The 17,472-nt window shown below is 41.4% G+C and overlaps 1 protein-coding gene across 3 annotated transcripts in view; it reads left to right on the top strand.

Annotated features, from left to right (window-relative positions):
• The window catches only part of ttc3 (tetratricopeptide repeat domain 3), a 141,149-nt gene extending 125,359 nt beyond the window's left edge, over window positions 1–15,790 (top strand). Inside the window, exons 40-43 of one of the 3 annotated variants that reach the window (XM_072260010.1) lie at window positions 456–582; window positions 3,995–4,183; window positions 12,690–12,782; window positions 15,285–15,790. In XM_072260010.1, coding sequence (XP_072116111.1) covers window positions 456–582; window positions 3,995–4,183; window positions 12,690–12,782; window positions 15,285–15,407 — 532 coding nt within the window. In that variant the 3' untranslated portion in view covers window positions 15,408–15,790. The remainder of the gene's footprint in view (window positions 1–455; window positions 583–3,994; window positions 4,184–12,689; window positions 12,783–15,284) is intronic. The other 2 variants (XM_072260011.1, XM_072260009.1) reach the window with 2 other exon arrangements.
• Window positions 15,791–17,472: the final 1,682 nt, after the last annotated feature.

Here is a 17,472-nt window from a genome sequence, read left to right as displayed (position 1 = left end):
GCAAATCCATACATTCATGGGGACGGAGAAAATCCACATGTTCACGGGGAGAACATACAAACTTCTTAAAGATGATGTTGGAATTGAACTCCGAACTCTGACACCCTGAGCTGTAATAGCAACACTCTAACCACTGCGCGATTCTTCCAATGATCAGAGGATATTATGGAGACAGCTTTGGTGGAATCTTCAGTTACCTAAGGTGCTTGGTGTTGGCAGTCCAGGTCTCAGATGCATGCAGGAGGTAATGGCTGCCAAATGAACCACAAGTTTGAAGATCTGATCTTCAAACCTCTGTTTTCCCCAATCATAGCTTAGTAGCATTAGCTTGTCTGTTCTGTAGGTGTTGGAATAACATTCGTGCTGTCTTGATATACATCTTGGTGTCAGTCTCAGTTTTGCATAAATTTGCTTCATACATCATTTTCCATTTTGCTATGCATTGTACTTTCCAGTGCTGGCCTGACTGTCTTCATTAAGGAAGTTCGTAGTGCAAATGGAGGTTCCCTTTCTGGATTAGTGATTGATGAGATAATCAGCCAAGTAGCAGAACGCATCCTAGATCATCAGGACAAAAAAAAGGTGAGAGTCTTATCAATGGGAAAGTGTGAAGGGTTTCTAGAAGGTTGATATGCCTTACAGAACCCAGTTTACACACAGTTCTCAGAAACAAAAACTCTTACATAACCGAAGAACTGCCTGTATTTCTAATCTTGAAGTAAAGTCTCAGCTTTCTGTCTGCCATCAGCCATAGTGCAAGAATCCCAAATGACCATAAACTGATGTCTGCTCTACACTTTGTTTCTGCTTTAGCAATACTCATCTGCAGTGCCATAGCTGATTGCCACCTCAGCTTACAGTCTGCTTCACAGATTGTACACTGTGGCCACTTTATCAGACACACATGTACACCTGCTTGATAATGCAAATATCTAATCAGCCAATCATATGTTTGCATTGAAGCATGCAGACCTGGTCAAGAGGTTCAGTTTGTTGTTCAAACCAAACATCAGAGTGGGGAAGAAATGTGATCTAAGTGACAGTAACCAAGGAGTGATTGTTGGTGCCAAACAGAGTGTTTTGAGTATCTCAGATACTGCTGATTTCCTGGGATGCTCAGGCACAACAGTTGACAGAGAATGGTGCAATATACAAAAAAAATATCCAGTGAGAGGCAGTTCTGTGGGCAAAAATGCCTTCGTAATGAGAGAGACCAGATAGGAGTGGCCAGACTGGTTCAAACTGACACAGGAACGCAACAGTAACTCAAATAACAAGTGGTGTGCAGAAGAGCATCTCTGAACACACATGTCGAACCTTGACGTGGATAGGCTACAAAAGCAGAAGACCACGGACATACACTCAGTAGCACTTAATTAGGAATGGGTATTTCAGGAAACTACACCTTCTTACAGACAGAGGTTAAAAATCCTGTTAAGACCCAAAGATGATCACCAAAGAAAGGGGATGCTCATCTCCCTAAGATGTAACCCGTGCAGATAATTGGGCCAGAATTTATGGTGAAAATGATGGCAAAACTTTCTTTCTCTGTGCAGCTGGCTTCAACTTTTCATTCATGTTTACAGCAGAAGATGAGTGAGTCATGAAGGTCATGCAAATTATTTAAATTATTAATGAGCATGTTCCACTACTTAATTATTTGAAAACCTTGCACTATCACATGAAGTCTGAGTGAGGTTTTAATGGCACATTAAGCTGTAAATAATGCATATTAAACTATTTTATACTTAGTAATTCTCACAGAACTGGTTCAGACTGTCCAAACAGAATATGAAATGTTGTTCTTCCAATTCGTGTTTGTCGCCTTTAGCTTCTCCATAGCAATGGAGAAGTCCAAGGACAGACCAGATGGTGTGTGAGTGGGGAAGGAGAGTTAAAATGGCTTGCGACCAGAAGCTGAAGATAGCTGTGACAGAGCACAGGTGCCCTGCAAAACTGCCACCTGCTCTGCATTTAAATTTCGCCGGTGTAGGAGGAGGCCACATCATATGCACCATACACAGTAAACCATACTGGAAGTGCTGCTTTGGTCTCCTAAAGGCAGGCAGTGAGAAAGGAGGTGAAGGAACCAGTGTTACACCTAAGGTTGCAGGGAACAGTTCCAGGACACAGAGAAAGGTGATTGGAGAAAGATATGCAGCCTAGGGAGTCATGAAGAGAATCAAGTTTATTATCACCAACATTAGACATAAAATATGTTGGTTTGTAGCAGCAGCACAATACAGGCATAACAAATTACTATAAATTACAATTAAGAAATAAATAGTGAGAAAGAGAAATAGTGAAGTAATGTTCATTGGCTATTCAGTAAAAACTGTTCCTAAAATGTTGAGTGTGTTGTCTTCAGGCTCCTGTACATCTCACTGATGGTAGTATTGAAAAGAGGGGAATGGTGAAGATCCTTTATAATGAATGCTGCCTTCTTGAAGTACCGCCTTTTGAAAATGGAGCTAGCTGAGCCTACGGCCCTCTGCAGTTTCTTTCCATCCTGTGCATTACAGCCTCCATTTCAGGCTTTGGTGACATACCAAGGAAAGTGGTTCTTACAGAAGACAGAAGGGGGTGTAGGAAAGAGGAAAAATTTACATGTTTAATCATGTGAAAATGAAAATTTTAGTAGAAAGGATCAGGACCAAAGAAACTGTACTGTCTGGGAGAGGGGCAGGGAGAGTTGAGATCAGACATGCACATGAGGGGAAGCTACAGGGACAAGGGCAGTGACAGTTCAGAAGCCCTAGATTAGCAAACGTCATCTTGACTGAAAATTTGAGGGGAAAAAATGATAGCTTCCTTACAGAGGCAGAGGGGGAAGAGGTACTGTATAGTCGAGGTATCTCTGGCAGTTGCTGTATTTATAGGCAGAACACGCATCTTGTCATTTTAACATAGTGGAACTTCATTGGTGCCTTTAGCAAGGGTTTTAAACCTCTTATCTAAAACTACTTCCACTGTTAACTTCAGAAACACAAAAATAGTTAAACTGCTTAACTAAGTCTTTACTGGGAGAAGTGGGTAAAGATCTAGGGCAATTGTGATGCCAGCTCCTACCTTTGTTTACTAATCATGCCGCTAAGTTATATAGTAAAATGTCTAGATTCTAAAGCAGTAATGTCTTGTACATGGATATCCCTGAGGCATAGGAACAAACACTTGCTCTTCTGCTCTAGTTTCAAAACTAATTTGGGTTTACTAACTGCATAAAGGCAACCGATGTTAACAAGACAGGATGAGAATGGATTAACAAAAGATGGTGTCAGATTTTGAGAATAGAGCACATAATGTGGAAAATTAAGGAGCACATAGAGAATAATAAAGTTTATTGCAAATACATAACAAATGCAAGAGTGTGTACAATCGACTTACCATGCGTGAAAAAATTATTTTCTATGTTACTATGGCAGATTAAAAGTCAAATACAAAAATTCATACATTTGTAGTCAAATCATCCCAGGTTAATCTAAATCAAATATCTTTAATAGGTGCAGTAATCTTTTAAAGTGTGTTATGGTTCAGGCTGAGTGTGCAGACAGGAGCCACCAGCAGTAATTAACTACCATCTGCTGCAGTGGCCACTCATTTACTGCCATGAAAAGCAGAAAATTGTTGTTTTTACGGCTTAAACTTGCTAAAAATTGCTATTTGCAAACGCAATCGTTATACCTCAGCTGGTGGAGTTATATCCTGTTAATTTCAATACAGTTACTACAATTGGCTTTAATACCTCTTGGGATAAATATTGTAAGTTTTTTTTAATATTTGAGCTTGAAACCAAGATGGCTGAGGAAAATATAACTGGACAAAAAGAAAATAATTCATTAACAGTAATAACATAAATTGCTATTGACTGAACAAAACATATTTAATTGAAATCACAATTATACGATATTGTTGTTTGTCAGAACTGGTGGTGGTGTTTAGAAAGAGGAGGAAATGACAGGATGAATGGCATGTTTTTGTTAAACTTCAATTTCAGGTCCAGTTTCCATCTGCTAATTTTCAACATGCAACATTCCCGACTGACCAAAGATCCACTTCTGCCACGAGTGAAGTCCCAAAAATGAACTCAGCCACCAGGAAGATCAGAGCACCAGAAGATCTTTCCCAACCTTGGCAACCAGTCAGAACTCAGACTGCTTCACAGTGGCAGGGGAGTGATAGCACAGTAAGTTAGTCACTTGAGAGCTTCATTACCTTACAACAAACAAAATGATATGTATTCAACATTCCCAATGAAATATGCAAGAAGCACATTTAATGTAACATTCTTACTCTAAACAACTTAAGACAACGACTTGAATTTACGAAAAGTAGTGTGAATAATACAGGCTATTAATAATATGCAAACTGGCCAGCTGCTTGTCAAAAGCTACAATAAATTGCATAACATCTGGTACTGGCCAGTTTCCTGCTTTACTCAAACAGCCTACCAAAAGTCTTCACTACATTTTCATCAATTTGCTACTTGCACATTAAACTGCCACTAAATCAGGAGCTCCTAACTCTTTTAAATCATTGAACCAAGGGGTCCACACACCCCAGTTTGGGAACCCCTGCTCTCAATGTTACCTTGTTGTGTTGATGGTTGCTAATTAAAGGATTACACGTAGTACTATCAATTACCAAGTTGTTCATCTTGAATCTTATTTTTTCATTATAAAAAAAACATTTATTTCTCCTGTTCTGCCTTGACATTGAATTAGTCTCTATACTACCAGTGGAGAGACAATATATGATCTAAGGAGCAGAATGCTGAATCCACCTGGGTAGAGATTAGGAATAGCAAAGGGAAAAAAAATCACTGGTGGGTGTTGTCCATCAGCCGCCGAATAATAACATTATAGAGGCACAGGCAATAAACAGAGAAATACATGAGGCATGTAAAAATGCAACAAGCAGTTATCATGGGGGACTTTAATTTGCACATAGATTGGTTGAGGCTGTCTTGAGGAGGACTTCATAGAGTGCATCTGTGATGGCTTTCTCAAACAGCATGTTACTGAACCTACAAGAAAACATGCTATCTTAAATCTGGTCCTGTGCAATGAGACAGGCAAAATTAGTGATTTTGTATTTAGTGATCCTCTTGGAAAGAGTGATCACAGTATGATTGAGTTTCTCATACAAAAGGGAGGTGTAAGAATTCAATATAAAACCAGTGTATTATGCCTAAACAATGGAGTCTACAATGGGATGAGGGAGGATTTGGCTAGTGTAGACTGGGAACACAGGCTATATGGTGGGACGGTTGAGGAACAGTGGAAGACTTTCAAAGAGATTTTTCACGGTGTTCAACGAAAGTATACTCCAGTTAAAAGCAAGGGCAGTAAGGGTGGGGAGAGCCAGCCTTGGATAACTAAGGAAATAAAAGAAGGCATCAAACTAAAAGCTCGTGCATATAAAGTCACCAATAGTGAGCAACTGTAAGATTGGGAAAACTTTAAAAAGCAACAAAATACCACTAAGCAAGCAATAAAGAAAGGGAAGATAGATTATGAAAATAAACTAGCACAAAATATAAAAATGGATAGTAATTTTTTAAAATTATATAAAGTGGAAAAGGATGGCTAAAGTGAATGTAGGTCCCTTGGAGGACGAGAAGGGGGGATTGATATTGGGTAATGAGTAAATGGCTGGAGGCTTTGGAATGACTATTCTGTGTCAGTCTTCACAGTGGAGGACACGTCAAACATGCCAAAGAGAAATGTTATTGGATGTGATGGGAGGTGAGGACCTCAATACAATAGCTATCACTAAAGAGAGAGTGCTGAACAAACTTGTGGGCCTGAAGATAGATAACTCCCCTGGTTCTGATAGAATGCATCCCAAGGTACTGAAAGAAATGGCAGAAGTTATAGTAGAGGTGTTGATGGTGATTTATCAAAATTCTCTGGGCTGGTCCCGGCGGATTGGAAGATGACAAATGTCACACCACTGTTCAAAAAAAGGATACAAGCAAAAGGCAGGTAACTATAGGCCAATTAGTTTAACATCAGTAGTTGGGAAAATGCTTGAAGCTATCACTAAAGAAGAAATAGCAAAGCATCTGGAAGAAAATGGATCCAGTTTGGATTCAGCGAAGGTAGGTCCTGTTTGACAAACTTACTGGAGTTCTTTGAGGATATAATGAGCGCAGTGGATAGAGGGGAACAGATAGACATTATTTACTTGGATTTCCAGAAAGCGTTTGATAAGGTGCCTCATAAAAGACTTATCCATAAGATAAGGATGCATAGAGTTGGGATGCATGGTCATTACTCTGGTTGGCAATCAGTGGTGAGCTCGCAACTGTTCACAATATACAGTAACAGTCTGGAAGAGGAGACAGAGTGTAGTGTGTCTAAGTTTGCTGATGATACTAAATTGAGTGGAAAAACAAATTGTGCAGAAGATACATACAGAGAGTCTTCACAGCAATATAGGTAGGTTGAGTTTGTGGGCAAGGGTCTGGCAGATGGAGTACAATATTGGTAAATGCGAGGTCATCCACTTTGGAAGGAAAAATGAAAGATCGGATTATTATTTAAATGGTAAAAAATGACCACGTGCTGCTGTGCAGAGGGACTTGGGAGTGCATGTGCATGAATCACAAAAGGTCGGTTTGCAGGTACAGCAGGCTATCAGGAAGGCAAATGGAGTGTTGGCCTTCATTGCTGGAGGGATTGAATTTAAGAGCAGGGAGGTTATGCTGCAACTGTACAGGGTTCTGGTGAGGCCACACCTAGAGTACTGCGTGCAGTTCTGAACTCCTTATTTGAAGAAAGATATACTGGCTTTGGAGGTGATGCAGAGGAGGTTTGCCAGGTTGATTCCAGAGATGAGGGTTTGGACTATGAGGAGAGATTGAGTCACCTGGGACTGCATTCGCTGGAATTCAGAAGAATGGAAGGAAATCTTATAGAAACATTTAGAATTATGAAAGGGATCAATAAGATAGAGGCAGGGAAGTTGTTTCCACTGGTAGGTGAGACTAGAACTAGGGGACATAGCCTCAAGATTCAGGGGAGTAGATTTAGGACAGAAATGAGGAGGAACTGCTTTTCCCAGAGAGTGGTGAATCTGTGGAATTCTCTGCCCAATGAAGCAGTGGAGGCTCATTAGTAAATATATTTAAGACAAGGTTGGATAGATTTTTGCATAGTAGGGGAATTAAGGGTTATGGGGAAAAGGCAGGTAGGTGGAGATGAGTCCATGGCCAGATCAGCCATGATCTTATTGAATGACAGAGAAAGCTCAACGAGCCAGATGGCCTACTCCTTCTCCTATTGTGAGGGGCATAGATAGATAGAGTAAATGCAAGCTGTCTTTCTCTACTGAGGTTGAGTGGGACTGCAACCAGATGTCATGGGTTAAGGGTGAAAGATGAAAAATTTAAGGGAACACTTCTTCACGCAGAGGGTTGTGAGAGTATAGAATGAGCTGCCAGCGCAGGTGGTGCACATGAGCTCGATTTCAATTTTTTAAGAGAAGTTTGGATGGGTACATGGATGGTAGGGGTATAGAAGGCTATGGTGCCTTTGCAAGTGGATGGGGTAGGCAGTTTAAATGGTTCAGCACTGACTAGATGGGCCAAAGGGCCTGCTTCTGTGCTGTACTTTTCGAAGACTCTATGACTCTTCCACAATTTATTACTTAAATTTTAGCAGCACTATCCCAATGCATTATGTGTTTACCAAAGTCCAAGATGCATCATTATACTCAAGATAGAACCACCACCCAAACTTGGAGCAACTCCAATTATTGTTGTAGGCTGCAGGGAATAATCTGGAAGGCCTTACGATAGGCCATGTTAAAGCAGCGAATCCTGACCTTTGACTACGCAGCTCTACTCTTCATTCGAATCTGAAATCAAATTTCATAGTTGATAATTGACTCCAGCATCAAAAGTAATTTTTGGCTAATCCAGGTGTCTTTTGAAGATGTGTCTGGGATAAGGTTATTTAAAGAACTACACAGGGTCACTTTAAAATAATAGATTGTGCAGTTAGGATTGAGTTATTGACCACAGACTGAGGACTGGTAAATTGAAAAAACAGAACAGGATAATTTGGCAGGCTGTTTGTCAGGTACCATACAAATCATTTTGAGGCTCTCAATTATAAATTGGCAAATTAATTTATGACTGTCACTTGTACTAGATACAGTGAAAGACTCTTGCCTGCCATCCATACATCCATTGTCAATTTTATTTATTATTGTTTTTCTTATTTATTTGCACAATTTGTCTTGTTTTGCACATTGATTATTTGTCTGTCTCTATTTGTGTGGAGTTTTTAAACATAGCACAGTATAGACCCTTTCACTCACAATGTTATGCCGAGCCAAGATCAATCTAACTCTTCTCTCCCAACATAGCTCACCATTTTCTTTCATCCATGTGCATTTCTAAGAATCTCTTAAATCTCCCTAAGACATTCTCACAAATGTATTGTTGGTACACTATACTCTGTACATTAGTGTATTGTTGGTACATTGTCAGTGGTTAAAGTGCCTACAGTATGTTTGTAAGTTGAAACTACCAACTATCCTACATAATCTTAGAGAGTGAATGAGACACAGACGTGGTGCTAGAAATGTTAGTTAATGATTCTATGAATATACAGACTATATCTGAATCAGAATACAAAATGTCAATCATAATCTCTTCCAAATGTGCTTCCCTGCATTGAGAAGTGTGAGATTCAATTACAATTGTCAATCAATCTGCAAAATGTTTCATTGATTCTATTGTGCTTCTTTGTATTGATTGTGAATGCCTGCAAGAAAATGAATCTCAGGTGACATATACAGTATGTACTTTGATCATAATTTTTCTTCAAACATCAGATGATAGTGTTACAATTACAGAGAACGTACACTGCAGGCAGACAATAAGGTGCAAAGTCAGAGTGAGGTAGATGGTGAGGTCAAGAGCCGACGTCATCGTACCTGGGGACTGTTGAATAGTCTACAGAATTATATGAAAAATTCAGTTGATGTAAATCTAAATGGGCTTATTGAGGCCAACATCAAGATCATGGGGATCGTTGTGAAGGTGTTAAAGAAATAAGGTTGGCCAGGATTTTTTTTAAACAATAGCACATTCTGTGGTGCAGAAGGGTGGGATGGAGAAGAGAAGAGTTGTTGTCATTGGAGAGTCTATAGTCAGGGAAGCAGACAGGAGATTTTGTGGACATGAGAAGGACACCCGCATGGTTTGTTGCCTCCCGGGTGCCTCCAGGCTGTCTCTGACTGGGTGCACGACATCCTGGTATGAGAGGGAAAGCAACCAGAAGTCATGATAAATGTTGGCACCAACGACATAGGCAGGAAGAGGGATGAGGTCCTGAGGTGTGAGTTTCAGGAACTAGGCAGAAGGCTGAAGAACAGGACCTCAAGGGTGGCATTCGCAGGATTGCTGCCAGTGCTACGTGACAGAGATGGTAAGAATTGGAGGAGATGGCAGTTGAAAGCGTGGCTGAGGAGTTGGTGCAGAGAGCAGGGTTTTAGATTTTTGAATCATTGGGATCTCTTCTGGGGAAGGTGGGACCTGTACAGATTGGATGGGTTGCACCTGAACTCGAGGGGGAGCAATATCCTTGCAGGTAGGTTAGCTAGCATGGTTCGGGAGGGTTTAAACTAATTTGCAAGGGGGATGGGACCCAGAGCGATAGAGCAGTGAAAGAAGTGCATGGAGTAAAGCCAGGTCTAACATACAGAGAGGCTTTGAGGAAAGAGAAGCAGAATAAATGGTGTAAAGGTAGGAAGGTAGAAGGGCTAAAGTGCGTGTACTTCAATGCAAGAAGTATCAGGAACAAAGGTGATGAACTGAGAGCTTGGATACATACATGGAATTACGATGTAGTGGCCATTACAGAGACTTGGCTGGCACCAGGGCAGGAATGGATTCTCAATGTTCTTGGATTTCAGTGCTTTAAAAGGGACAGAGAGGGGGAGAAAAAGGGGAGGAGGGGTGGCATTACTGGTCAGGGATATTATTACAGCTACAGAAAGGGTGGGTAATGTAGCAGGATCCTCTTTTGAGTCAGTATGGGTGGAAGTCAGGAACAGGAAGGGAGCAGTTACTCTATTGGGCGTATTCTATAGGCCCCCTGGCAGCAGCAGAGATACCGAGCAGATTGGGAGGCAGATTTTGGAAAGGTGCAAAAATAACAGGGTTGTTATCATGGGTGACTTTAACTTCTCTAATATTGATTGGCACCTGATTAGTTCCAAGGGTTTAGATGGGGCAGAGTTTGTTAAGTGTGTCCAGGACGGATTCCTGTCACAGCATGTGGACAGGCTGACTAAGGGGAATGCTATGCTAGATCATACTAGGTAATGAACCGGGTCAGGTCACAGATCCCTCAGTGGGTGATCATCTGGGGGACAGTGACCACCGCTCCCTGGCCTTTAGCATTATCATGGAAAAGGATAGAATCAGAGAGGACAGGAAAATTTTTAATTGGGGAAGGGCAAATTATGAGGCTATGAGGCTAGAACTTGGTGTAAATTGGGATGATGTTTTTGCAGGGAAATGTACTATGGACATGTGATCGATGTTCAGAGATCTCTTGCAGGATGTTAGGGATAAATTTGTCCCGGTGAGGAAGATAAAGAATGGTAGGTGAAGGAACCATGGGTAACAAGTGAGGTGGAGAATCTAGTCAGGTGGAAGAAGGCAGCATACATGAGGTTTAGAAAGCAAGGATGAGATGGGTCTATTGAGGAATATAGGGTAGCAAGTAAGGAGCTTAAGAAGGGGCAGAGGAGAGCAAGAAGGGGGCATGAGAAAGCCTTGGCGAGCAGGGTAAAGGAAAACCCCAAGGCATTCTTCAATTATGTGAAGAACAAAAGGATGACAGGAGTGAAGGTAGGACTGATTAGAGATAAAGGTGGGAAGATGTGCCTAGAGGCTGTGGAAGTGAGCGAGGTCCTCAATGAATACTTCTCTTCGGTATTCACCAATGAGAGGGAACTTGATGACGGTGAGGACAATATGAGTGAGGTTGATGTTCTGGAGCATGTTGATATTAAGGCAGAGGAGATGTTGGAGTTATTAAAATACATTAGGACAGATAAGTCCCCAGGGCCTGATGGAATATTCCCAAGGCTGTACCACGAGGCGAGGGAAGAGATTGCTGAGCCTCTGGCTAGGATCTTTATGTCCTCGTTGTCTACGGGAATGGTACCGGAAGATTGGAGGGAGGCGAATGTTGTCCCCTTCTTCAAAAATAGTAATAGGGATAGTCCGGGTAATTATAGACCAGTGAGCCTTACGTCTGTGGTGGGAAAGCTGTTGGAAAGATTCTTAGAGATAGGATCTATGGGCATTTAGAGAATCATGGTCTGATCAGAGACAGTCAGCATGGCTTTGTGAAGGGCAGATTGTGTCTAACAAGCCTGATAGAGTTCTTTGAGGAGATGACCAGGCATATAGATGAGGGTAGTGCGGTGGATGTGATCTATATGGATCTTAGTAAGGCATTTGACAAGGTTCCACACATTAGGCTTATTCAGAAAGAAGGCATAGGATCCAGGGAAGTTTGGCCAGGTGGATTCAGAATTGGCTTGCCTGCAGAAGGCAGAGGGTCCTGGTGGAGGGAGTACATTCAGTTTGGAGGATTGTGACTAGTGGTGGCCCACAAGGATCTGTTCTGGGACCTCTACTTTTCGTGATTTTTATTAACGACGTGGATGTGGGGGTAGAAGAGTGAGTTGGAAAGTTTGCAGACGACACAAAGGTTGGTGTTGTTGTAGGTAGTGTAGAGGACTGTCAAAGATTGCAGAGAGATATTGATAGAATGCAAAAGTGGGCTGAGAAGTGGCAAATGGAGTTCAACCTGGAGAAGTGTGAGGTGGAACACTTTGGAAGGACAAACTCCAAGGTAGAGTACAAAGTAAATGGCAGGATAATTGGTAGTGTGGAGGAGCAGAGGGATCTCGGGGTACATGTCCACAGATCCCTGAAAGTTGCCTCACAGGTGGATAGGGTAGTTAAGAAAGCTTATGGAGTGTTAGCTTTCATAAGTCGAGGGATAGAGTTTAAGAGTCACGATGTAATGATGCAGCTCTATAAAACTCTGGTTAGGCCACACTTGGAGTACTGTGTCCAGTTCTGGTCACCTCACTACAGGAAGGATGTGGAAGCATTGGAAAGGGTACAGAGGATAATTATCAGGATGCTGCCTGGTTTAGAGAGTATGCATTATGATCAGAGATTAAGGGAGCTTGGGCTTTTCTCTTTGGAGAGAAGGCGGATGAGAGGAGACATGATAGAGGTGTACAAGATAATAAGAGGAATAGATAGAGTGGATACCCAGCGCCTCTTCCCCTGGGCACCATTGCTCAATACAAGAGGACATGGCTTTAAGATAAGGCGTGGGAAGTTCAAGGGGGATATTAGAGGAAGGCTTTTTACTCAGAGAGTGGTTGGTGCATGGAATACACTGCCTGAGTCAGTGGTGGAGGCAGATACACTAGTGAAGTTTAAGAGACTACTAGACAGGTATATGGAGGAATTTAAGGTGGGGGGTTATATAGGAGGCAGGATTTGAGGGTCAGCACAACAATGTGGGCCGAAGGGCCTGTACTGTGCTGTACTATTCTATGTTCTATGTTCATTCAAATGAACATTCAATATGAAAAGAAAATGGGAGAAACTTAAAGGTGTTTCCCTTTTTCCACTGTAGACATTTGATGAAGAGCCATGTATTATTTGTCATGATGATTTGACACCAGACAGCATGTTTATCCTGTCATGCAAACATCACTTTCATGAAGTGGTAAGTTTATTTCATTTAATCTTATTTTTAGCACTTTAATATGTGGCTGATTTACACTGGTGGAAACATGCTCATGCTAATAGATGTGAAATCAGGTTTGTTCCTGTAATTTTTCAGCTGATTCAAGGTTAAGTTACTTTAGCTCTTCATAAATAGAAACACTAGTTTCGACCATCTGGCATTTAGAGAGGAAGGAAGAAGGCACTCATCTTGTAAATTTGAATGTAGAATAGAATAGAACAATACAGCACAAGCCTTTCAGTCCATGAGGTACTGACCTTTATAAACCTTTTTCATGAACAATCTAATCCTTTCTCCTGTTTTCTTAACATGTGACACGATGATTTACATAGAAACATAGAAAACCTACAACACAATACAGGCCCTTTGGCCCACAAAGTTGTGCCGAACATGTCCCTACCTTAGAAATTACTAGGCTTACCTATAGCCCTCTATTTTACTAAGCTCCACTTTAAAAGTCTCTTAAAAGACCCCATCATATCGGCCTCCACCACCGTTGCTGGCAGCCCATTCTACGCACTCACCACTCCGACTAAAAAAACTTACCCCTGACATCTGCTCTGTACCTACTCCCCAGCACCTTAAACCTGTGTTCTCTTGTGGCAACCATTTCAGCCCTGGGAAAAGGCCTCTGACTATCCACATGATCAATGCCTCTCATCATCTTATACACCTCTATCAGGTCACCTCTCATCCTCCGTCGCTCCAAGGAGAAAAGGCTGAGTTCACTCAACCTATCCTCATAAGGTATGCTCCCCAATCCAGGCAACATCCTTATAAATCTCCTCTGCACCCTTTCTATGGCTTCCACATCCTTCCTGTAGTGAGGCAACCAGAACTGAGCACAGTACTCCCAAGTGGGGTGTGACCAGGGTCCTATATAGCTGCAACATTACCTCTTGGCTCCTAAGTTCAACTCCACGATTGATGAAGGCCAATACACCGTATGCCTTCTTAACCACGGAGTCAACCTGCGCAGCTGCTTTGAGCGTCCTGTGGACTCAGACCCCAAGGTCCCTCTGATCCTCCACACTGCCAAGAGTCTTACCATTAATACTATATTTGGCTAATATATTTTATCTTACCAAAATGAACCACTTCACACTTATTTGGGTTGAACTCCGTCTGTCACTTCTCAGCCCGGTTTGGTATCCTATCAATGTCCCACTGTAACTTCTGACAGCCCTCCACACTATCCACAACACCTCCAACCTTGTGTTATCAGCAAACTTACTAACCCATCCCTCCACTTCCTCATCCAGGTCATTTATAAAAATCACGAAGAGTAAGGGTCCCGGAACCAGATCCCTGAAGCACCCCACTGGTGACCGACCTCCATGCAGAATATGACCCATCTACAACCACTCTTTTCCTTGTGTGGGCAAGCCAGTTCTGGATCCACAAAGCAATGTCCCCTTGGATCCCATGCCTCTTTACTTTCTCAATAAGCCTTGCATGGGGTACCTAATCAAATGCATTGCTGATTTAAAAGTCTCTTAAATGTTCCTTTGTCACCACCCCTAGCAATGTGTTCTTGGTACCTTCCACTCTGTGCAAAAAAAAAAAAAAAAAAAAAAAAATCATAACTCTGACATCTCCCTTAAACTTCCCTTTACTCACCTTAAAAGGATTTCCTCTGGTATTGGCCATCGTTGCCTTGGAGAGAAAGACACTGGCTGTCCACTTTATCAAGCCTCTCAATCTTATACACCTCTACCAAGTTGCCTGTAATCCTCTGTCACTCCACGGAGAAAAACCATAGCCTGCTCAACTTTTCCTCATACGACATGTTCTCTAATCCAGACAACATCCTAGAAAATCTCCAGTGCACCCTCTCTAAAGCTTCCACACCCTTCTCATAATGAGGTGATCAGAAATGAACACACAACTCCAAGTGTGGTCTTAACTGCTGTTTTATAGAAGTGCAACATTACTTCATGGCTCTTGAACTCAATTCCCTGACTAATAACAAATTGGGTAATAGTTTCCTGATAGCTTGAATGGAAGTTGAATGGATTACTTCTTTTATATTTAAAATAGAAACTGAAGTGTTTGGTTGAAACTTTTTTTTGTATGTGAACTGGTGCCTCTCGCTGAGTCTACATTTGCCTTGTTTTCTATTTACATTTAATACACGTTATTCAGGCCTTGAGTTCAAATGTACAGTGGTATGGTAGCATAGTGGTTTAATTCCCGATACTGCCTGTAAGGAGTTTATATGTTCTCCCCGTGACCACGTATGTTTCCTCCAGGCGCTTCAGTCCCCGTCCCCCCACCACCACACAGTCCAAAGATGTACCGGCTAATAGGTTAGTTGGTAAATTGTAAATTGTAATTAGTCTGGGGTAAATCAGGAGTTGCCGGGCGGGGGATCTCGAAAGGCCTATTCAGCACCATATCTCAATAAATAAAATGTATCATTTCCTATGTGAAAATAACAAAATGAATGTGCGCTTAATTTTTTTCTTTGTTACCATACAGTGCATCAAGAAGTGGCTGAAAGCAAACAGGACCTGTCCGACATGTCGAGTCTATGCTCTCCTGCCTGAGGACTTCCCTGTGCTGCCTAGAATATTAACTGCACAAAACTTCCACTTTTCATAAATAATCAATTGTTAATCATTAATTTCTGACTTGTTAATCTTATCCCCCCCCCCACAAAATATTAGGTAATACTAGAATAGTTCAAAATTACTTTTATAATCAACTATCTCCTGACATTATCAACATGTGTATTCATGACCTTTATGAGCAATCATCAGTCCAGCTCTGCTATGCTAATGATCATGAGCAGTGGTTTAGCAAGATTTTAAGATTACAATTTCACAAAAAAACCTGTAATCCTTTAAATTGATTTTAAAATTACTAAATAATGGATTTTGTATAATTATGGAAACATACTAAATCTTAACCTTTTGTACTACCTATTGTATCATGTGCCCTGTTGCTTGTTTCCTAATTAAAATAATACTTTCATATGTATCAGCCTGTATTAAAGGACCAGTATGAAATATGGTGGGGAATCTTGAGCAGAAGGAGCAGTACTCCATTGAACACAAACTATCTGCCCAACCATTTCCTACCTTTGTGACTGGAAGTTAAGTTGTTCTCATGCCCAATTCTAATGAAGATCCTAGACAAGAAACCTTCGGTTCCTTTTTATAGATGCTGTCCAGGCTGAGTGTTTCTACCATTTGAATTTTTATTTGGCATTTCCAACAGCTGCAGTTTGATTTTCCTACTTTGTGTGAAACTCACTTCAAGGTTGGGCTTCAGAGCATCTGTAATTATCTACACATCTGACCCTTATCTATTGTTGCTGTTGTGTTTCCCTAAATGCCCTATTGTGGCAATATAGGTGGTTGCTAATTAATAGACTGATTTAAAAGAAGCTAATTTGTAAAAATAACTTACTGAAACTAAATTTGATGGGACTGGCAGTACAGGTATACTTTATACTTTATTGTCGCCAAACAATTGATACTAGAACGTACAATCATCACAACGATATTTGATTCTGCGCTTCCCGTTCCCTGGATTACAAATAGATAGTAGATATTAAAAATTTAAATTATATATCATAAATAGAAAATAGAAAAATGGGAAGTAAGGTAGTGCAAAAAAACCAAGAGGCAGGTCCGGATATTTGGAGGGTACGGTCCAGATCGGGGTCAGGATCCGTTCAGCAGTCTTATCACAGTTGGAAAGAAGCTGTTCCCAAATCTCGCAAATCTGGAAATTTCCAGCAGTTCATATTTACACTGTGTCCACACCTTAAGGGGCTTGAGTTCAGAGTTGGTGTCCAAGTTGAAAGGAAAGTTTCACCAACAGCCTGGTTTTGTGCAGTGATCAGGATCCAGAGGTATTTCTGCAATTGAGGCGGGGGGATGTGGCTACCACAGCCAGGCAATAAGGTGTTTCTGCCTTAATGGCTGGTGAATGACAATCAGAATTGTGTTCTGTTTTCTGCAGTCAGGTGTTGATAACCTAATGCCAGTGAAGGACATCTCCTCAGAGCTTTCAGGGAACTTAGCAGCAGGGTTCCCTGCAGGAACTATGGACATAGGAGGAGCAATGTTTGAATGTACAGAACCAAGTTGTCATCTCTGAATTACCCCCTAGGCTACATGAGGTCGGGAAGATCAGAGGACTGAAGGGCTGTAGCTTAAAAATTGGTGTTGGACAAAAAGGGGTTTGATTCAAAGGTTCATTTTATTGTCAAAGTATGCGTGTACAATACAACCCTGATATTTGTCTACTCCAGATAGCCCCGGCACAAAAATGAAAGGAAACAAAACTCGCAGAACCCAGAAATCCCCCCTCTCTGCAGCATAAAACAAACGATAATAACAATCCCCAACCCCGTCATTCGCAGAAAAAAAACAACAGTAATTGTCCTCAAGCCCGTCACTCGCAGAAAAAAAGTGACACTAGCACTAAACCCCCTCAACACACAAAAAATTAACAGATCAGCCACAAGAAAAATCACAAAAATTGAAGGAAACCAATATAAAGTACAGTCCAATAATCACAAATCTCAAAATAGCAAAAATTTTTTGTCTGCATATGAGGAGAGCAGCTGCACAAACCCAGTCCTTCCGTAAAGAGTGACCGCCAAATGTACCAGTCCAGCTGCTGACCCCCTCTGCATTCACCTGAATGCTTCATT

This window comes from Mobula birostris, chromosome 6, assembly GCF_030028105.1.
Source record: "Mobula birostris isolate sMobBir1 chromosome 6, sMobBir1.hap1, whole genome shotgun sequence".
In the NCBI taxonomy this organism is placed as follows: Eukaryota; Metazoa; Chordata; class Chondrichthyes; order Myliobatiformes; family Myliobatidae; genus Mobula; species Mobula birostris.
This window is presented reverse-complemented; position numbering and strand designations above follow the sequence as displayed.